The sequence below is a fragment of the Sturnus vulgaris genome, chromosome 3, assembly GCF_052056855.1.
Source record: "Sturnus vulgaris isolate bStuVul1 chromosome 3, bStuVul1.hap1, whole genome shotgun sequence".
Taxonomy (NCBI): Eukaryota; Metazoa; Chordata; class Aves; order Passeriformes; family Sturnidae; genus Sturnus; species Sturnus vulgaris.
In genome coordinates this window covers 5,147,769-5,170,077 of record NC_142245.1, presented here as the reverse complement: position 1 = coordinate 5,170,077, position 22,309 = coordinate 5,147,769, and the positions used below count along the sequence as shown (strand labels likewise).

Sequence of the window (22,309 nt, the reverse complement as noted above, 5' to 3'; positions counted from 1 at the left end):
AATTCAGGAGCTTGGTAATAGAAATCTCTCTAGGAAACCAAAGTAGTTCCTGGTGCAAAGGGACAGTGGAAAGAGAGTCAAGTCTCAGCTAAGTTGTGGTGTTTGGGGATCCCTTTCAGAGATGGAGGTGGGCCAAGGACAGCATTGCTGCTGGAGATGTAGAACAGCCCAGGCACTCCTGGCCAGCCAGAACAAACCCCACTTTACCAGTTCATGTTCCTTGTGGTGAGCATAAGTTCAGCTTCACTGTGAAATGCAAAAAATTAACCTAAATCAAACCAGCACATTCACACTTAAAATCATGTCTTGAGTTTCCAGGATAAGCCTTTATTAGCAGGAACACAGGAAAGACTGAATATAGTAAACGTTTTGGGAAACAAGTCAAAGATAGAGAAGAATTTCAGCTGTAGACTTCAATAGTAGATATAGATATGTCTCTTTAGGTGTTTAACCCTGCCTTATGTCACACACTCACCATACAATATCCATACAAGTGCAAATTCCAGAGGTAAGACTCTGTAAGAATTGTAATGTTTTCTCTAGGATAACTAAATACCTCAATGGCATCTCTGTTTTTTTGATTCACATCTCACTTCATATTAGCTGTATAATCACAGCTTTTTTTCCCCTGCAGGAGGACACTGCAAGAGAGCTGCCACTATTTGACCCCTACAGAATACTCTCAGAATCCTGGAAGAAACACAATCACCTTGTAACTCCAGTTCCTGCAGCAGCATTCCCAGCTGGTGCTGACACTACTCAACCCTCTCTCTCTGCTGTGTTTAGGCTGGCATTTGCTGATGAAACCTACCCCTACACTGCAGCTGTTCTGATGCTTCTGCTGCTCATTGTCCTGTCCTTGTATTTGCTTTGATGTTGCTGTTCCCGTGTCTTCAGTGGAAGTGCAGTGGTGCTCCCACCATGCAGTTTTTCCCTAGAGTTTCTTCATTGAAGATTTCAGTGTCAGGGGCTTGAAAAAGAAATTTTAAAATAATCCTGTCAGTATTGCCTTGTACAGGCAAGTTCTCATCTGCACTTGATAGTTATGGATTCTCTGAATTATTCGTGCTGGTTTCTGTTACAAATGTTGGGATTCTTTTTGTTGTTTTTAACTGAACCTTTTGTTACAGCATTAAAAAAGTATCATTAAATACAATGGAGTGTTGTGTTTAATTACTGGGCACTAGTGTGGGGCTGTCTTTATACTGTGTCAGAAAGCCTTCAGTTAAACACACACATTTGCCTTTTCCACTCTAGTTCATTCCCTACTCCTTAGCTTTCCTTACCTTATTACAATAGGGACATTCACCAAAGATGACATTAAAACTCTGTCTGCTGGTAGGAAGGCCTTGTAGCCACTGCAACACAAGAAGTGGATTAAAAGTCACATTAGTTTCATCTCCAATTTGAGAAACATCTATTAATGACCAAGTTCAGCTGATGAACACCTGACAAGGATGAATCCAAAGTCAGACAGTGGTTCCCTTTCCCAGAGAGCTCACGTAGGAACTGGGGGTGACAGGACAAGTGACTGCCATAAATTCTGCATTAAGCAAAAGCCCATAAGGAACATTAAGTGGGCAGTGCTTGTTGTCCAGAAGGTGCCAGCTACTGGGCAGTTTGTGCCATTGGTCACTTTACCTCATAGAGACAGGCCTGGTGGAAGGGCTGCCCACAGCGAGGATCGTCACACACTTGGTCGGGCGCGCTGCCCTCCAGCCGGTAGGCGTAGCAGATCCCACAGTCCTTGGCAAAGTCCTGCAACACAGCAGCACAGCTGAGAGGAAGGGCTGGGCTGCTGACACACAAACAGCTTCACCTGGGATTTTAGTTTTAGTTTTTGTTGGCTGGAATTACTATTTTTTGCCTCTAAGACACATTTATGTCACAATGGCGTAGAGTGACTACTGGATTCCAGGTGTGCAAGACTTGACTGGGTTATGTTTCATCCCCTTACTGACTTGCATCTCCTTTAACAAGCATTTTCATACTTTTGGGCACTTTCTGTTTATTAACCACTATGATTTGTCACTATGATTTGACATTAGACACAAACCCTCAGTCAGTTCTTAATTTAGAAGCTTCGTGAGTGAAAGCAAACCTTGTAATAGTGTTAAGGCATTGTCAAAAATTAATTCCCAGTTTGTTTGAAATGCACCAGTATTTGGGTGGCCTCTTCTCCCCTCTAAGCAGCTCCACCTAATTAGAACTGAAGTCATCAGCATCCACAACAGAATGTTTGGATTTTCCACATCTCATTAGCCACTCTGGAACTCCCTCTTTTCCTTTTAATAGTGGAGCCTGTTATTAATGGCCTCACTGCTATGAAGGCCATAGGGAAGGGTGCTCCTCTAATCAAAGGTTAACAAGCTCTGACAACTGTTGCTTGAAGTTCAGAAGTCCTTGTGACTATGTATTAATCCAATTACCTCTCAAAAGTCCCTGATTGTCCCTGGCTCTGAGAAAGTGACCATTTAAATGTGACTTATTCAGCAATAATGACTGATTGTTAACCAAAACCAACATACGCTTTTTTCCAACACGGCACGAGATGGAAAATCAATTTCTAGGAGCTCTCTCAAGTTTCGTAGCAAACTGATTTCTGGATCCCTGCAGGTGGGAGAGAGGGAGAGAAAAATCCACACAAGGAATGACAAACACTATTTGGGTTTCTGGCCTGCTTTGCCAGAGACACTCACCACAAGTGCATGTTGCTGTTGAGTTTAGCTCTCAGAGGGTTCACTTCTGCAAACAAGAGACAGGAATAATGGCATCACCCCAGGGAACCTCCCTTCAGGTAGGGATTGGCTCAGAGATCTGAGTCCAGAGGAGAAACAAGTGGAATTTGCTGCCTTACCATGATCTGCTCCAAGGAAATAACACTCTGGAAGCATGTTTGGATGGCGAGGATCTACCTCTACGTTCACTGAGACATTGTTCCCTGCAAGGACAAAGCAAGGCCACGGGGAAGCTTTGCACTCAAGGATTTGAAAAAGGAGCCATTTTTCAAAGTAGTTTTAAATTGGTTAACTCAGGTTGGGTTTCATTAGGACAAATAATAACAAAGTTGGGAAGTATCCAAATGATTGTACAAAATATCAGTATATATCAAATATTTACATTTCCACAAGCTATAATTAAAAATTGCAGCTGATTAAAAAAACTGCCAGGCTTGTTTTGTTTTTAGACTTCGCTTAACCTTTACACTTATTCAGAAATAAACGTTATCAACCCAAGCTAGATGACAAAAATCCATCCAAAATCTTGGTGAAACTTTAAAGGTAAAGACATGGAACTTAGTAATTCATCTTTATCTTTCATAGTTAAAAAGAGATGCCCAAACCCAATATTAAGCAGAAGCAGTCAGTCCCCTCCCCAGCAAATTGCAGGACCAAGACAACAACACAGCTGTATTTTTGAAACAGCAAATATTTGGCTTTACAAGACACCCCACCATCCCTGGAAGGGCTCTGTTCCTCAGAGGGAAGCAGCTCCGTGGTGCTCTGGCTCCAGCTCCAAAACATCACAGCAGAGTCTCTTCTGAACAAGCCCTGGTGAAACCCAACCTTTTCTGTAATTAAAGCTGTGTTAGGCTTTCCATCCTGGAAGAGCTGGGCATGAAGGAAATCCAAGTTCAGTGGCAGCTGAAGGTTCTCTGTGCCCGACAACAAAGGGCTCAAAGCCCCGTCCTTCCTCTGCTCAGCTGCTCCAAGGCACTTTTTGGGGCTTTTCTTCCCTTTTCCCTGGCCTGTGGCAAAGGGCAGCAGGAGCAGGACAAAGCCCCCCTGACTGCACACGAAGTGGTGTGTGACCCACGTCATTCCAGCCCCTTGCTGAACTTCTCCTGTCCTTCCCTCCCCTCCAGCTCCTTCTTCCCTCCCTCTACAGCTGTCAGGGACAGCGTGTGTCCACTGTATTCTCACCTTTCTACAGTTTGCTAATGGTGATGTGGAGTTCAGCACTTCTTTGGCAAAGATAACACCCCCCCAACGTTTCCAGCCTCTGACAGTTGCAATTACAACTCCTTATCTTACACATATAATTATAAAATTCCTTATCCTATGTATATTAAGACCTTAAAATGTCAGACATCAGCATATAAACTGAGGCACGGTTTCAGGTGGTTAACAGGGAAGCCTCACTTCCTCTCTTTTATTTCTTTGTCATTTCCCCTTGCCTCCTTTAACCTCCTTTTTCCCCTTGGACTGCACTCTAATATTCCTTCCACTCCAGGATAGGATGAATCCAAAGTTTAAAGATCTGGAATTTGTGATAGGCACAACGGCTTCCCTAAGCTGATTTTTAACAAATACTGATTTTTCTAGGGTTACCATGCAAGTGCTCAGCTGTTGACAGTTCCATGTGCATAATTTACCAGTACACAAAGTTTTCCTGCAGAAATTTTCATTTATCTGACACCAGAAAGTTGTAATGAATTTCCCAAACAGGATCAGCATTCTGTTATGGAAAGTAATTTTTTTAATATGCAAAAGAGGAGTTCTGTCTTGGTTTTTAAGTGCTGCCTTTCCTTTCCCAAACTCAAAGAAGCACCATCTGATGAGACAAGCAAAACAAAACAGCTCCCTGAGTTTTACTTCTTAGATCCACTGTATCCCTTTAAATCTTTTCCTACCTATTGCAATTCTTCTGGTTGTAGCACTCCGTGTGGGATTTTCTGGCTCAAGCACCCATGTCTTCCCATCGATTTCATCAAGGGCATCCCAGAATTCCTTCAGGGACTCTAAGGCTGCCAGGAACTGATTGTAAATGTCTATTAAGGAGTTCTAAGAAAACAAGAAATTCAAACAGATTTCATTGAGTTTCCACCAGCAGCCCGAGAGAATATTTAAAATCTAATTTATTCATTCAAGGAATGTTGAAATCCATGTGTGTGTCCCAGTGTATTGTGATAGCACAAAACATGGAATATCACCTAAAAACCTCATCATCATCTCAAAATTAGGCAGTATAAAAACAGGTGCTTAAGATCAGCTTTCAAATCCTGTAAATAAGGAGAAACCATCTAATGGGCAGAGGATTACACTTGAGGGATTTCAATACTTGAGAGTGGGTTACAAGGACACAGAAATATCTTTCATTAGACAGGACAATATACAGGACAGCAATGCAAAGGAAATCTGAAATCTTCAGTGGGGAAAAAGAAGTCACCATTTCCCCAGGAAAATACTTCTGCAAGAGGAGAAAACACTTGCTGGTCAAGTGAACCCTTTGCAGGTGCAGATACCCAGAGAGGGACACATTTCAGATATCTCGAGATTCAAAAGAAAAAGAAAATTAAACCTTCTGTTCTCAGACAGGTATTTTTCTATGACTTAAACAAAATACAGAAGGGATGATTTCCTTTAATCTGTAGTGATTCTATTTTTCCTTTCTCACCTGGACAAAGAGCAGCAAATTATTGGAGTGTTCTCAGATGAAGAAATAGAATTTTTCTACGTAATAACTTTTTATATTTTGTGCGTGTGTATTTTAGGAAGAAACTGCGTAGCTTGGAAATGAAATGCTACATTTTTTCCTGCTGTTGTTAAATTATATTAAAGTAGGAAAGCACCTAAGCAGAGAAGTGTGAATTCTGCCAATCTCAAAATGTAACGCTTATTATCTTTAAAAGCATTTTGTTACTTTTATAATACCTGAAGTGATATAATAGTGTCAGTCACTTAACCACATCTTAGAGTATAGTATCTTCATCTTAAGTACTATTATTTCCAGTATTTTAATAATTTTCACACAGTCCTGAAATGTGATCTTTTGTGCTCTGATGACACTTAAATTAATAGCATAATTTTCTGGTACTTGCAACAGTTGCTTTCCATTTTGATTTTTTACATTTTTCTATATCACATACAGATAAATCCTCTAATAATCATTTTTATCTTTATCTTCTGGGAATTCAAAGGTTTTCACTAGAAAAAAGAAACATCAAGGGATTATAACCCACAGATAAGTTTTAAAATCCAATTAATTTTAATACTAATTGTAATTTTTCAATGATGTTCCTTAAAAAGGTAGTTAAATCCCTTTTTTTCCTACACTGTTCATTTGATCTTATTTGCATGCTTCAGTGATGTTGCCAGCTGTCTCCTGCTATATACATAAATGCATCTATAGCTATTTAAATACATCACCTGCTTGTCATGCAAACCATGAAAACGCCAAGATTCCTTTTTATTTGATTAACCAACAAATTTTTGGTGACTGCCCAGCACTTTTAGAACAGCCTGAGAACACTTCTTTGGTCTAAATTACACCAAGACCATTGTTAATAATGTCAAACAGCACAAACTCTGTTTCGTGGTTCCCCTTGTACAAATGAATTAGAATTTGTGTGAAATATGTCGAAATCCTTTGGAAAATAAGACGTTTACCATTCAGACTGCCAATGCTGCTCACCCTGGCTGTAAAAGCACTCACAAAGCCCAACTGGTTCCTCCATCCTCCATAAACACACTGGCTGTGATGGGTCCCAGAAACTGGGACCCCAATGTCACCTCTCTATCATCAGACTCCCTGGATCCCAGTCCATTTACACCCCTGACTTTGTCCAGAGAAAATCAGATACTCTGGACCTCCCTGTCTCTGAGGGGAACACACCTTCTCTTTTACCAGGAAAGTATAATGGGATTTCTTAACCATTTTATTTCCATTTCTATCCTCTGCACTCTCATCTCCTTCAATTCAAACATTCTCCCAAGTCCACCTTTACTGCCCATACACCATTCCCTCCAATCAAAGGAATAAGAAGGAATGGGAAAAAAAATGTCACTTGACTCTTGGTTCTTATTTCTAGAGCCACAGAGGCTGGGAAGAATAAAGAGAAAATCTCGAGTCTGTGCCTGCCAAAAAACCAATGAAGCCTTTCAGGAACTTCTAAGAAGTGCTGTAACCTATATGGCTGTTCTGCCAAATTTCAAGCATCTGCTCCAAATCCTGGATGAACTAAATAGCAATCAAATGGTAGTAAAAAAAGTTCTAATTACGGTAAATACAGAACAATTCATTGCAAATTATTTTTCAAAAACAGATAAAAATGCAATCTTTATTCTGAGATTTTTTGGCTAAAATTCTTCCCAACACAAAATTTGCTTATCCACAATTAAAACAACTGCAAGACCCCTAATAGAAAAGGTGAAATAGCCTAAACTATAGGTGCCATTACCTTCTTGCCCTTCATGAATTCATAAATAAAATACAATTTAATAAAGCAAAGAATCATTAGATGGAAAAGGGATCACCTAAAGAATTTATGATTCCTTAGATTTGTTTGGAAACAGTTTCCCCTCTCCTTAACAGAAATCAAGCCAAGACACAATCCTGAAATCTTTAGAAAGTGTCTTGTCAACCATCTCCATTTCCTGCATTTACAGCTGGTGCCTGTGAAGTTCCTTTGCCAAGAAAAAGCACAATTATGATGCTTTTTTATTGTGCTTTCATCTAAATAACCCAAGAACAATCTCATTGCCAGCACTCCACCTTGCATTCCCGTTTCCTTGCCGGCTGCTGCACGACCTCATTAGTCATTAATTTCCACTCCCATGACCTTCATGTAGCCAGCCAGGTGGGCAGTGGTCAGCCTGGAAACCTTACCCTGACGTGAGACACCCTGATTCTGCAGAGCTGCACTTCCAGCCTGTGCTAAAATTGGAGACAGCACATTTATCTGGTTCTTTAGAAAAAGGCTTTAACAGAAATAAGTAGATGTTCTTGCACTTGTCATTGAGAAGCACTCTGCATTTATTTGGCACTTAGAACAGGAGCAGCAGCAGCAGCATTGCCCTTGGTGCTGATTTCTTACTACTCTAAAACGTCTCCTCTGAGCCAGAATCCACTGGCTGTTGCTGCTCATGCTGTGAGACACCTGCACTGGCTACTGGGCTTGTCATGACGCACAAAACCCCACCATCTTCAGCTTGACATTGTGCAAGTTATAATTATTCATCCAAATGAATATGTCAGAGCAGCAGCAGCAGACCTCTCATCAGAGCAAAAGAAAAATACATCAAAACATTATCAACCCAGCAGGAAGACAGGGACCATAAGGAAAATTACCCATTTTTAATATGGATGCCATAAAGCCATGTCTATTATTATACGGAAGAGGGGGGGAAAAAAAAAAGGAGGAAAAAAAAAAACCAACAACCCCTCAAGTTTAAAATCCATGAGCCTGAAATAGGCAGCAGCACACACAGGGGGTGGGAAAGAAAAAAATCAATTACCTGCAATCTATTTATATTTTCTTTCATAGGAGTTTATATTCTAATGGTGCCATTGCACCAATTTAGTTAAGCCTTGCCAATTTATACTTTAAAGGCATAACATTAAAAGTTTAAGACCAATTGGGACCAAAACACCACGTTATTTCACTAGAGAAGAGATGCAGCCTGTTCTTTTTCCCTTTTAGGAACCAAAATTTTCATGCACTTGAGTACCTGCTGAATTCTGCTACCAGTGGTGTTGCAGCATTATCTAAGCATAACCCGTATTTTATCTCGGTGTGAGGGCTGCTTGCTGCAGTGATTCCCACACATTTGGAAAATAAACACAATTTACACAATTACCAAAGCCATTTGTCCCCACAAGTGTTGGGTTCATGTCACCCACACACATAAGGTCAATTTGCAAAGGCTGCTGTACAGCTAAAGCATTTCTGTCCGCTGGTATTTGGTTCAGGATTAGAGCAGGCTCTCTGCAGCTGGAATTAGTGTCTCATGATTTCAAAACAGGCTCTTCACTTACACACAAACACCTTTTGTTCATGTTTTCAAATAGTCCCCAGGTAATTCTAACTGTAAAAAGTCTTTAAGCACCAGAGTGTTCTATTTTTAACAGAGGATTTTCCTTGGCTGTAGTGCCAGTATCAGTATATCCACCCCCATTTTTAACTTGTCAAAGGCTGCTCCATGTCAGATTTTTCCAGAACATCTTATGAAAACGTGAGTCCATCTTTAAAATTACTAACAGTAAACACAGAGAAGCAGTCACTGTCAGGGATGTTTGAAATGTTGTTAATTTGAGGCAACATAAATTGCAAGGCTGTAAAATTAATAAAACACTGTTGAAAGTATGTATTAAGTTTGAGGTTAAAAGCAGCACTTGAAATCCTGGCCAAAGTGTAGGGACTCAGTCAAATTTAAGGGGAAAAACATTTATTTAAAGTGTTCCAAACCATATCAGAGAATCAAAACCTAAAATTACGTAAATAAACACATTTTTCATTTGCAGTGGTTGATTCTTGCAGTTATTTCCTCTCAATATTAGTAGGTCTGAGGTGACACACAGAACCTTGAGCTCTGCAGAAAAATTACATGCCCAGTGGAAATTCATCCTGCTGCAACTTCCCAGCCATGTTCCCCATGTAACTTTAGTATTTATTGCTGGGTAGAAACCCTTGTGAGAATTGGAATTATCAGATGCAATTATTTATGTAAAATCTATTTTCCTAATTTCAATGAAATTAGGTATCAACTATTTTCTACATATACTACAAATTAACTTGTATCTGAGTGGTCATATTTAAATTCATTTAATAAAGCACACATGCTGTATTCAGGAAAAAAGGTACATGAAATAATGTGAGAGACCCACAAAAGACAGTGTGGTTCTTTATAGTAGCAATATCAGTTAAACCAAGAAACCAGAATTTCAGTAAATACTTCCTGTGTTGATTATAGCTAAAAAGTTTTATTAAGTTATGGAAAGTCTTTAAAAAACTGAGGAAAACTCTACAGAAAAACCAACTCGTTTTTACAATGTCTGTCATCTTTAGAGGGTGTTTCTTTTCTAGAAGACAATAATGTTTTCTATATTTCACTTCCTTTTCACTTTCCCACCATAATTCCTAGAGAATTTTCAGTCATATGAAGAGCTTTAAAAAACCCCAACCAGTACATACAAGATGCAAGGAATATCTCATGGCAAGAAAAGATATTTAAGGTGCTGTGATAAGGAATAGGGAGTTCAGTGCTATTGCATTTTCATGAGCAGGTACAGAAATAAAATGCACACAGGGAGAAAAGCTGGAGTTCAAAACCAAACCCAACCCCTTGTTACCACCCCTCTATTGCATATGTATTTTTATTAAAAAAAGCTGCCTAGTCCAGTAGTTACCTGTGGCATCCAGGAAACAGCAAATGGAACAGGAAAATCCACAAGGCAATCTGGTGGTTCTGTGGGATACTGAGAGAGGGAAAGAAAATACAGTTTGGGATTTTTTTTTTCTTAGTGATTTAAAGTCAGACTGATACTCAGCTGCCAAATTTGATAGCAAAATATGAGCACTTCAAGCATCTTGAGAAGTTGGCTCTGTGAGGAATAAGTATGTAAAGCATTTTCAGGAATAGTTATGAATGTTAATTATCATTTAAAGAAGAAAGCTACATGCAAATGGTTTATATATCAGTATTTAGTAAAGGCAGAAGAATCACAATTTTCTGTGTTCAGTGGTCACAAAGGAACATTAAAGAAACTCTAAGAAACAAAGCATGAAATGTTTTTTAAAAATTTCTCTTCAATTATACATATTGGAAAGCAAAGTTTAAAAATCAAACAACCCTTGCATGAGTCAAGAAGTAATTTTCATTTAAGCTAAACTATTTGTTCTGATTGGCAATATTTTGTGTTTTGAAACTGAAAGTAATCTAGAGCACTTAACAATTTAGAAAGAGATGAATTAATACAGACCCAAAATTAAAACAAACCTGCATTCCAAATTAAGAGATATCAATAAGAAAAAAATTTTAAAAGGCTGTACTAAAAAAAAGAAGCTATAAAAGGTTTGATAACTCCATGACATCTTATTACAGTTACAATCATATATGTGTTTCAGAAATCATCCTATTATTCTTTAGGCTAATTTAAGGATTTATTAAATACAATATTTATATTGGTTTTCTGAGCATGCAGCTAACTTTATCTAGAGAAAACATTTTCATATCCCTTGCCAGATCATTCAGATAATTACCAAAGTGTCTTAATTACTACACAACAGGCAAATCCTTGCAGTGGCCTATTTGAAGCCTTGGGGTCTGAAATGCTCCTGCACTGATCTTAATCAAAGAAACAGCATAACAAAAATAAACACATTTTTATTGAAGCATGTTATCAAAAGAAATGCCTTCCCAAAAAATACTTCAGCCAAGTCTTCTCAAATGCAGTGTCTGTGTGTAGGAAAGCAAATCAAATCCCCAGGTCACCAAAACAATGTTTCACACACAAAAATTGTCTGGCAAGTTTAAATGTCAGACATGGTTTAAAAAGGACAAGCAATTGATCCTTCATCATCAAAACACTTGAAACAAAATGAAAAAAAAAAAAGAAAAATAAAAGAAAGAGGATGATTATTTATTAAAACAAACAAGTCTGATAATTTAATCTTTTTATTACATACATCTTTAGTTGTTAGATGGAACTTTCTTCTGCTATGAGGAGTATTCAGATATTTCATTACTATCAAAAAACCCCCACAAGTTTGTATAAGGACAGAAAATGGGAATCTCCATTCCCTCAGGACAGTGCTAAGTTAAGGCTGAACAGAACCAGCCAAGGCACAAGTGTCAGTGTTTGACCATGGCAGCTGCTTGGGAAAAATGAATGTTGCACTGTAATTTTTTCTGCATTTTTATACTTTCAAACAGTTAAAATACTTTACTTCTGTTGTCCTAGGAGCAAGAAAACCTTAGGGCAACAGGCTGCACCTAATTTCTAGTGTCAAACAAAGCATTGTATTTATCCCTTATAAACAACACAACCTGGTTTCTCTCCTTGCACATTAAATAGACCTTAATTGTACTTCCTGATGGATTTTTTTTTCCATCAGTGTATTTAATAATGGACTGACTAGCAAATTAATTATGCACTCATTACTCTCTGCATGTAGAACAGTTTTGCTCTTTAAAAATCCACTTGAGCAACACTCATTCCCAAACAATATTTTTTCCCCTTCAAAGGTAAAGCTTGTTCCTGTTATGTAAGACAAAACTCCTGGTTTGTAAAAGAATACAGAATGCTTGTGAAGGTGGGATTTAACCCTGCAATGCTGTGCCCCCTCCTCATGCTTACAAGATTATAACTCGAGATGATGGACCACAGATAGTCCCAAATAACAGCACCCAGACACTTTTAGATCCCTTTTTCCCTGGACTGATTTTCTGAAGACAACAGTTATTGCCATGCAATTGTCTCCACACAGCCTGGATATTCAGAGTCTCTGATGAGAGATTTATGCCTTGAAATGAGACATTCTATGAAGAAACGTTGTAATTTGAGTTCAGTGATAAATACCAGGAAGAATTAAAATTTTTGTTTCTGCAAATGCCATGGGTTTGATTTGCAAGTACTGTCAAAATGCGACATTTATTTAGACTAAAAAGAAATAATTTTTCTGACTGACTTCGGTTTTTCATCAATCTTTACATCTCTGACTTTAACAGCAAGACTTGTTAATAACCAACCCAACATCCTCTAATTCTTGTTCTATGCACAGTCTCTGGATGGAGTGATAATGAAGGAAAGTCTCCCAGACGGCTTTGTCTGTAATCCAGTAAAATGAGTGCAATATCAAAGTGTTTTTCCTGTGATGCACAGTTGCATCTTACAGATAACCATAATCCAATATTAATTTTAAATACAGTTAGTCTGAAAACTCTCAAAAAAAAATAACTGACCTACTACCTTGCATAACAGACACACCAGCAAACAAACCAACCCTCTAAAATCCTAATGAATTAAGAAAAATCGATTTGTTTCAAGGAAGTCTCACGATATTTTGTCCCACATCAATTTACCTTTGCATTTAACTTGAGAGTGATGAGATGCTGTCGACCACAAGAGTCTTCAGCTTTTAACTTGACTGTGGTCAGCCCAGTGTCCACATAGGCCACTCTGGAAGAGAGAAGAAAACTCTCAGAGCCCTGCAAGAAATCTGAAAGGTCTGCAATCCTCTGATTAGTCTGTTACAAATATTAATCAGAGGGAGTCCTATATGCCAAGCATTTCTGCTGCTGCAGATTTACTGCTGTTAATACACCAGCCTAGTGCTTAATGCAGTCATATATCTCTGGGTTATTTACAACGTGTGTCAGGGCTCACGCTGTGGTCAGTGAGCACCGTGTTTCAGTTTTCCATCACCAGAACCTTTGACACACACAGCATGTTCCTGTCAGCCTCTACTTATGTACACATTAAACTTCCTGTCAAATCTTTGATCCATTTCTGCAGTTTCTTACTCTATGAGACTTTTATGCTCTTGATTTGCTTTTCTCTTCGATGAAGTTCTCTTTTATTATCAATACTATTATTGTGGGAAATTCAGTGCATATTGGTTCATATTCTGAAATCGATTTTCTGCAGAAAATAGTACCCAAACAGGTAAAAAATGAGTTATTTATGATGATTTGCCTTCATTTCATGACAGTTTTACCCTGTATTCATGCACCCTAGCAAGCAGAAAGTACATACTAAATGTGAATAAGTTTTAAAACTTCTGACTCTTTGCTTAAGGTGTCACTGGTTCATGTCTCCCACCACAATGAAGATGGATACCATTGTAAAATATATTGTTCTATAAAGGTGGATTCTGCTCAGTAGCTTCAACAACTGCCAAAAAGGTTCAAACCTCCCCATATATTTATCAGTAAACTGGGCATGTGGATATTTTGGCATTTTTACTATGTCATTCCTGTATAAAGATAAAAAGCAGTCCAAGATAATTGCACAACTTATCACCCAGACTGATGGAAAGGCCTAACAGAGTTCAGAGAGAGCATCTGCTTGCTGGCCCAAGCAACATTTATTTTTTTTAAACCACTACATACTAGAAAAAGTCACATGGGTCTCTCAAGTGAAACTGGCAATAGAGTTGTAGAGGCTTGTGGAAGAAAAAGTAGATGCATGCTAAAGGGTTGCACATCCCTAGGAAGGAAGTGAAAAGAAGAAAATTATCTACATAAATGAAATAGCCACAGTAGGAGGGAACTGAAAAATACAGATGGAAAAAGCAGCAGTGGTAGTAAGAAGGGAAAGAGAGATTATTTCATGTTTAATGCTAATTAATGCAATATTAAAGAGACTTGCAGATTTCTGGGAGTATTTCTCCACAACAGCTCAAAGAAAGACAAGTCTTGATAAAAGCATAATTCAACTGGAGCCAGTTTAACTTCATATACTTAGAGAGATTCAGAGGATTCTTCCTCTAACTGGGGGAAAAAAATCATTACTCCTGCTTTGTTCCAACTTTACCTCAAAAGGGTATCAGAATTTTAGAAAGATGAGAAACTGCCTCCATACCACCCCTCCATCTACTGCTTCTTGGGCTGGGGAATTCCTAAAGCAGCAGCTAAGGCTCAGCATGGATACTGCAGAGAAAAATGCAGCAGTGTCCACACCAAAGCACAACTGGTGCCTGCAGCACTGTGCTGCAAAGACCCACAGCAAAGGAAAACAGAAAAATTAAAGGGATGCTGCATGTGGCTGGAATTTTACCTGTTCTGACACTCATCTTGTTCAGACCACTTCAATCTTCACTTGTAAGAAAAGTATGGATTCTTTTAGTTTAAAGTCATAATTTTTGTATAAACACATAAGGAATTGTGTACATAGGTGATATTTCACTTATACAGACTTTTATTCCTCTGTAGGCTCCTTCATTTTATCACAGAAAAAAAAAGAGGAATAAAAGGAATCAGCATAAAGACAGAAAGCCTCAGGTAAATATCTGAAGTCCAGCATGACACACAAATGATGAGAGCACAGGAGCAGGCAGGATTCCCTGGAAATGGAGAAGGCAAGAGGAGAAGATACTTTGTATAAAATAAATGGGAAAGTATCAAGTAGAAGAGCTTTGAGATTTTAGACAACATGGACTTAGGAGATACTGGCAGCCTCTATGAATCCCCATGAGGGTGATAAGAGTACTACAGGTGTTCTGTAGTTGATAATTTGCTTTTCCAGGACACTGTCACTGACTCAACCAGCTTGATGAAGGGGAGGTATAAGAAGAGCCTTTCTTGTAACTTTACTCCTGCAGTAGTATCTCTGTCTCCCCAGCCCAAATCTTTCAAATTTTTCAGTTGGATTGGGTGCAGTCAGCTTCCAGCATGACCCAAAACTTGCTAGGAATGAGTAAATCTGGGGTGCACAACAAGCAAGGGTTCTTCCTAAGAAAAATCCTTAAATAGAGCTCAAGGGGTGAGCAGAGATTGCTCCTCACTGCTGGCACCAAACACAGGCAGCTGAGCTGAGAGATCATTGCAGGATGCTCTTAACTGCCATGCAAATAAAGCATCAGCCACAACTCCAAATCAGACCCAGTCAAGATGCTTTCTTAGAGAATCATTTTAGTGTTAAAAGCACTCTGAAACCAAAGGTGTGACTTGCTAATGGACTTCACATTGCCTGTCCAGGTTGCTCTCCTTCCAAGTCAGAGTAAACCCCAAGTGACTCCCTATGTGCAGTGCAGTCCTTTGATCAGTGACTGACTTCCCCAGTCCTTCTTCAAGATTTTGGGGGTTTTGTTTGGTTGGTAGTTTTTTTATCCATTTTGGGAGAGCAAGCATAATTGAAAATTTCTTTCCCACTTGTTTAAGAATTTTTACCTAATATTCTCAGACTTGAATATGTGAAATTTAAATAGAGTATGGAACAATTATATATTAACAATGGCAATCACTGACAAAAACTTCAGCTGATTTCACAAGGGTGTTTTAAATCTTTACATAAAAGCCTTCAAAGCAAATTCCCACTCAATCACATGTTGTTTATCTATATAGAAATTAGGCGAGAAAACTCAAAATTGTTCTTACACCTTCTTTATTTCATTTAGCACAATATACACTTAAAGTTTTGGGTTGAGAGTTCTTCACATTCTCCCCTCCACTCACGAATTTTTTGGGGAAATTGACCTTTCTGTGGAATAAGTAATAAACTCCTCTAAGATCCATGTACTGTAAAGAGCAGGTTCTTTAAAAATCATTATTCTAATTCTAAAAAAATATGAGATGTTTGTATGAAAGCATAAAGGTAAGCAATGATCAACCATCATCTATAGGAATATTCACAACCAGCTTTACAACAAACCGGGGAAAAGAGAATTACAAATATTAACATTAAATACGTTTAATATACCAGTAGTTTATAGGTCAAAGAAGAAATTATTTCTTAGTAATGTATCGCCTTTCAGCTCAGTTATTTGAGACATAAAATATCCCTTCAGTTGATACAGGTTTGTTGGGTGTTTTTAATTTAAAAACAAAGCAAAATCAGTTTCTGAATAGGGTAAATGAACAGAACAAGTACATTTGATACTTTCAACTCACAAGTACAAAAGAGGAACAGACACTCTGAAGATGATGTTTGATAAGAACTAAAATAATCATACCTATTCCAGCCCAGTATTTCTAGATCTCTGACAAGACAGGAGTAGTATTCTGGAGGCCGTGGGATGTGCAGGTCTTGTGTGTTCTTTAAAGCAATTTCCTTTTTAAAAGAACATTAAAAACATCATTAAGAGCAATTTCAATATTTTTGCATCTATTTAGCTGTGTGATTTTTGCAATTCATTCGGAAATATTAAGCTTATGTAAAATTAACTGTACACTGCATTTGTTTTGTTATAGCCTCCAGCTAAAGCAGACAAAGAAGCTGTTTGGTAAATTACTTCAGATACTGGTAATGAAAACATCTGCAATTTAAAAAAACCCCACAGATGTTGACAACGGAGTCTTCAGATGCAAATATCAAATGTGTCTCTTTTTCAGCTAATAAATTTGAAGTCAAGCATCTTGACTGAAAGAACATTTCAAAAGAAGGTTCTATTAAACCCACAGCTGTCTCCTGGGCTCCACTGCCACAAAAAACAACACATCTATGACATTCTCTGTATTTTTTATATATATATATAAAGTTTATATAGCAATCAAAAAGCAAAATCAGTTTCTCAGTTTTAACATCATAGCATCCCTTTGAGGAAGTTTTGGTACAGATACTCATCAAGAATGTAGTAATGTCTCAAAAAGAATTTTTTATTAAAAAGTCCACATTACTGTGAAAAATAAGCCCTGTTTCAGTTGTGCTGTGCTACATGTTCTTTAAAAGTGCATTTAAGTTAAAATTATGCTTAGAGAACGCATGCATTTATGACATTTAAAATAAAATTATTAATAATTTTAAATAAAATAAATGCAAATTAAAATATAATTTATAAGACAAGTTTAACAATCATTTCTGCCCAGTTCTCCCACACTCTCAGTGTTTTCATTCTCTGCAGGAAATGAGGATCAGTATTTTTATATTTTGAATGAATTATACTTTCACTGCATTCTCATTTTCTGAGTGCTTGTGTCCATAGGCAAATAGATTGGAATAACTATTGTAAAATATTCCAAAACAGACATTCTTATTTAAGTCTACTCCAAGCATAGCAGAGCAGCAGTGTAATGCCAGGAAGAATTTCTGCTGTGGTTTTGAAGGATACTTCCTGTGTTTTATCCCTAAAGTAAAGTAGGTTGGATGAAGTATTCATCAGCAACAATACTCACAGAATTATGTTTTACTAATAGATAAGAATTCACAATTTCATGTTTATTAAAGGGTTTGCTACTCTTCAACCTCAGACATGAAAATTTTTAAAAAGAAGCATAAGGAGCAGCTTCTGAAATATTAGGAAAAAGCAAAAAAGCTTTCTGCATTTCTTGTCAAATTGTTAGACAACGAAAGATGAAAGCACAATCCACTGACTGTATAACCCATTGTATAATTACAAGCCTTCTTTACCATCTAGACAATAACAGGAATTCCAAGAAAATCACTGTAAAGAGGATGGCTCTACACTGAGATCCCTTGCTGGGATTTTAAATTTTCTAAAGCACTCCAACTTCCAAAGAATACAGTCACTTAAAATCCTAAAGGATATTTATACAGCTGTTACATGAACAGCATATATACAAAATCACCTCTTCTTAAAAAAAAAAAAAAAAAAAAAGCTATAAATCTATGGAACAGTAACCGGTAAAAAACTGAAAGTGAAACCCAAAGCTCTAAGAGCATCCCTTGTCGCACACATTTATTCTGCCACTCACCAAAACAGTTTTCAGCTCCACCATAAAGCTGACAAGATCTGGGCAGCTGTGCAGCCTCTGGAGGAAAGAGAGGATTAGTTAATTTTCTGCAACTCATAACTTCTGGTGCTTCAGCCCAACTGTTTTTCTGGTATTGTCAAACCAAACATAAAAAAGACCAAGTGTATACCACATGTTTAAATTTTTCAATTATAGAAGAGAACTTCCAGGAAAGTTTACCCTGAATGAAACATCCCCTGGCATCAGGTGGCATCACACATTTATGTGAAACCACATCCATGAGATACAGTGTCTCAATCAATACATGTGGCAAAGGTTCCTCCTTGGAAACAAAGTATTCTTTGGGACTCAAAGGCTGATGTATCCCCCCTCCAAAGCTTCCTTTGGATATTGAGATGCAATTTAGATCCCAGAATGAACTGAGTTTATTAACAATTAATGTGAATTCTCTCCTTTGCATTATAAACAACTTGTAAAAAAGTAAATACATTTAAAAAAAGAAAAAAATCTGTTTCTAATTGAGAGAGTAACGAAAAATTCCAGTAAAATGTCATCATTTATTAAAAATTGTTCTAGCCTGATCTCCAAAAAAATAAAGTTGAGTAAAAATAACTACTTACTAAATTCCATCAATTTCTCATTATACTGACTTGTAAATCCTCAGGCATTTGAAAATAAATCTTGGCTCTTTAACCCTTTTAGAATAGGTTTATGAGTTACAAGCTTCTCAGAATCATTATAAACCAAGATTTAAGACTGTTCAATAATAATATTTAATTAAGTGGTTTTAAACTTGTGTACCTGCTTTAAAATGTGCCGATATCCGTGCAGGATCCTCTTCAGACGCCAGCTGCACTCTATCCTAGACAGAGTTGTGTACAAATTTTAAACTCACAGTACGTGGTTTTTAAAAGACAGCACAAAGCCTCCTACACACAACAGCTTTTTCTTGGAAAAAACAAAGGAAGGAAACAAAACTGCTTTGAGTTTCACTGTCAGAGTTACTTAAAACTTCCAAATGTCACTGTGCCAAAGCCCATTAAAAATTAAGAATCAACCTGCAGAAGCATGTTCTGTGCTGAAAACAACAACATCATTCTTGCAAGCGAGCGTGACTTCATAAAATACACTAATATTTAAAAGTGATAACCTGAAAATGTCAAAGTTACCTGTAATGCAGTTTTAATTACCCAACCTAGAATGTGATAAAGCTATGGAATACTGCATCTGCTCCCAGTCTGGCCTAGGCAGAACTTTGGAGTACAAAGTTAAAGGCTCATCCATGCATGTGGATTAGCCCCTTTCACCCCACTTCCTACAGACCCCCGAGATAAACACAGAAATGAGAACAGAACTTTTAAAGAAAAGCTGGATCATACCAATTAATACATAGAAATAGCAAACAGAAAATGAAATTAAAAAGCTCTGTTAACCATCATTGCTTAAATTGCTTACATAATTGCTTAAATTTACAACTTTGCACCAAATTTTCTATTTCCCAAATGGTGACATAAAAACGATCTATAAATATAAATTATACAAAAAATATAATTTTTCCCAAGTACATTGCTTCATATATGTAAATACAGCCAATTAATTACAACATGTTTCAAATTTAATTAGCAACAAAATATTTTGATATAGGCAATGCTCATTGTCAGCATTTATTAACACTGATGCTGTGCAATTTTGTTGCAAGGCTAAACTAAAACCAGTGAGAATTAATTAATAACACTGATACTGGAAAAAAAGAATAACTCATTTTCATATCCATTATTCTGTTATCAAAATTAACTTTGTTACATCACACTTAGAAATTGCTATCATAGAAGTCTCTTACCTGGCATTTTTCAGTTGCAAATCCACTGGTAGCAGTATCCTGATGTGGAAGTCTCTACCCTTGAAAAGAAGTATTTAGTTAATGGGAAGGTCAGAAAAGAAAAGTATTAGACACTTGTGAGAATGATTCCCCATCAGAATAGCTACTAAGAAAGAAACTTGGTCTTTTCTGTCTTTCAGGAATATTATTCAGAATCTCTTTCCTTAGGGACAAAAAGCAGCATAAGTGACAGACACAAATAATGTTGATTTTAATTCTGAAGTTGAAATACTCTTGACCTTTAATTCACAATATTCATTAAAAACTCTTCAGTACATCACATTTCATAAAGCAAACAACACCTTTCAGGAGAAAAATAAACCTTATCCAAATCTAGAGAAGACCAAACCACATAATTTAATCCAAATCATGCTACTGTGCATGAAAGATCGTCTTCAACTCCAGTAAAAGTCGAAACAGACACTTAGCATAAAAGTAACCGCACTAAAAAGAACCTTGGGCACTGATTCACAGCAGTTTTTACAAGCTGTAAACAAAACATCCCCACCCAAGTACATAAATTTACTTTTTTTCCTGTTAGTGCAATCCACATGGGGCAGCTTCTAAATCCCCCCTACTTGTATTTTCAGTCCTTATTGAGGTCCTCCTTCTACTTTCTTGGGGGATGATCAAAATAAAACTGAAATAAAGAAAGTCAGTGAAGCCCTGAAGCAAAGGGGGCAGATAACTTCTCTTAAAACTTTTATTCCAGACCCTATCCCAGCTCAGGACACTGAAGTTGGGGGTATGCAAGCAAGGCATGGACATGGAGTTAATCCAGGGAGGAGCTCTGAAGGTGACCAAGAGCTCAAAGCTTCTCTCATGCCAGGAGAGCCTGAGGGAGCTTGGACTGTTCAGCCTGGAGAAAACAGATCAGGGAAGGACTTAAGAAGGTACAGTCAGATCTGGGTGACACACACTGACAGAAATACAGGAAACATCACCTAAATGGAATGAAAAAACCCCTCATTAATAGTTAAGACGGGGACCAGACTGGAATAGGCCATCTAAGAGGTTGCACACTCTCCGTGCTTGGAGATATTCAAGAACCAAATGGTCTAAAGTAACTAATTAAGGCAGAGGACCTCCAGAGGTTCCTTTCAATCTCAATGTCAACTACATTTTTAACAAGGCTAGTAGACACAGCCTGTGTCTTTTACCATCTACTTAGAAGAGTAAACCCCTCGCTATTTCTAAATTAAAATACACCCATTCAGAGCTCTGTATGTGATATTTAAGGAGCCACAGCTAGACAATGTCAGTGATGGCAAAGTCGGGTTGGGAGCATCCCCCTCACCCTGCCCCAGGCACTGTCCTGCCCCCTGCACCGCGCTTTCCACACCCCGAGGGACGATGCAGCCGCTTCAGATGAAGCCTCACAAGTAAATAAATGAAAACACCCACGATCAGTCATTTACAGTCAATTTTTACCACAGGCCATGTACGAGGGCACATTCAGCCTTGCCCTAAAACCACTTTTGTCAGCACAACTAACCGAGCCCAGCAGGCAGCAAGAAGCCATTGCCTGGGCAAACCCGCGGGACGGCGGCGGGATCCCTCAGGGCAGGGAAACGGCATTGCCCAATTAGCATTCCCGGTGGCTCAGCCAGGAACCCCGGCACGGCGGGAAGCGCTGCCCCCTCAGAGCCAGGAGACCGGGAAGCGCTGCCCCCTCAGAGCCAGGAGACCGGGAAGCGCTGCCCCCTCAGAGACAGGAGACCGGGAAGCGCTGCCCCCTCAGAGACAGGAGACCGGGAAGCGCTGCCCCCTCAGAGACAGGAGGCCGGGAAGCGCTGCCCCCTCAGAGACAGGAGGCCGGGAAGCGCTGCCCCCTCAGAGACAGGCACAGCACGGCGGGAAGCGGTCCCTATCCCCAGACCCAGCAGGCTGGGAAGCACCCCCCTCTCCGCCTCGGGGTAAGGTCCGCTGGCCAAACGGCGCCCGGGCCGCGGTACCTGGGCAGTGACAAAGCCCTCGTAGGCGGTGCCGTGGCGGTCCTGCGGCAGCAGCAGCGGGCAGTGCCGGAGCAGAGCCCGCGCTCCCGCCATCTTTCCCGCCCGGCGCCGCCGCCGCCGTTCGAACGTGAGGCCCCGCCCCAGGCAGCGCGCGGCGCACGCGCCTGAGGGGAAGGGAGGGAGGGGCGGGCTCGTGAGGGGCGGTGCGCGACGGGCGCGAGCCGCTGTGAGGGGAGGAGCGCACCTGAGAGGACAAACCTGGCACTGAGGGGAGGAACGCACCTGAGAGGAGAGCACCCGAAGACAGGAGCACACCTGAGGGGGAGTACACCTGAGAGGAGGGTTGTGTTGCTGAGGGGAGCACAGCTGAAAAAAGGAGAGCG

At 39.0% G+C, this 22,309-nt stretch overlaps 2 protein-coding genes across 5 annotated transcripts in view; one reads left to right on the top strand and one right to left on the bottom strand.

Moving 5' to 3' along the window:
* The window catches only part of VRK2 (VRK serine/threonine kinase 2), a 36,401-nt gene extending 35,245 nt beyond the window's left edge, over positions 1-1,156 (top strand). For 2 of the 4 annotated variants that reach the window (XM_014895110.2, XM_088160762.1), the window contains exon 14: positions 635-1,156. In XM_014895110.2, the coding sequence (XP_014750596.2) occupies positions 635-874 (240 nt within the window). In that variant the 3' untranslated portion in view covers positions 875-1,156. The remainder of the gene's footprint in view (positions 1-634) is intronic. The other 2 variants (XM_088160763.1, XM_014895112.2) reach the window with 1 other exon arrangement.
* Positions 300-22,063, bottom strand: FANCL (FA complementation group L). The gene is made up of 14 exons (XM_014895114.2): positions 21,927-22,063; positions 19,933-19,991; positions 18,894-18,954; positions 18,093-18,149; positions 16,394-16,491; positions 12,804-12,900; positions 10,129-10,197; positions 4,634-4,784; positions 2,858-2,941; positions 2,700-2,745; positions 2,529-2,610; positions 1,642-1,758; positions 1,287-1,358; positions 300-970 (listed from the first exon to the last, which is right to left on the bottom strand). Exons 1-14 carry the CDS (start codon positions 22,017-22,019, stop codon positions 935-937), a joined length of 1,122 nt encoding a protein of 373 aa, XP_014750600.2. The 5' UTR covers positions 22,020-22,063; the 3' UTR covers positions 300-934.
* Positions 22,064-22,309: the final 246 nt, after the last annotated feature.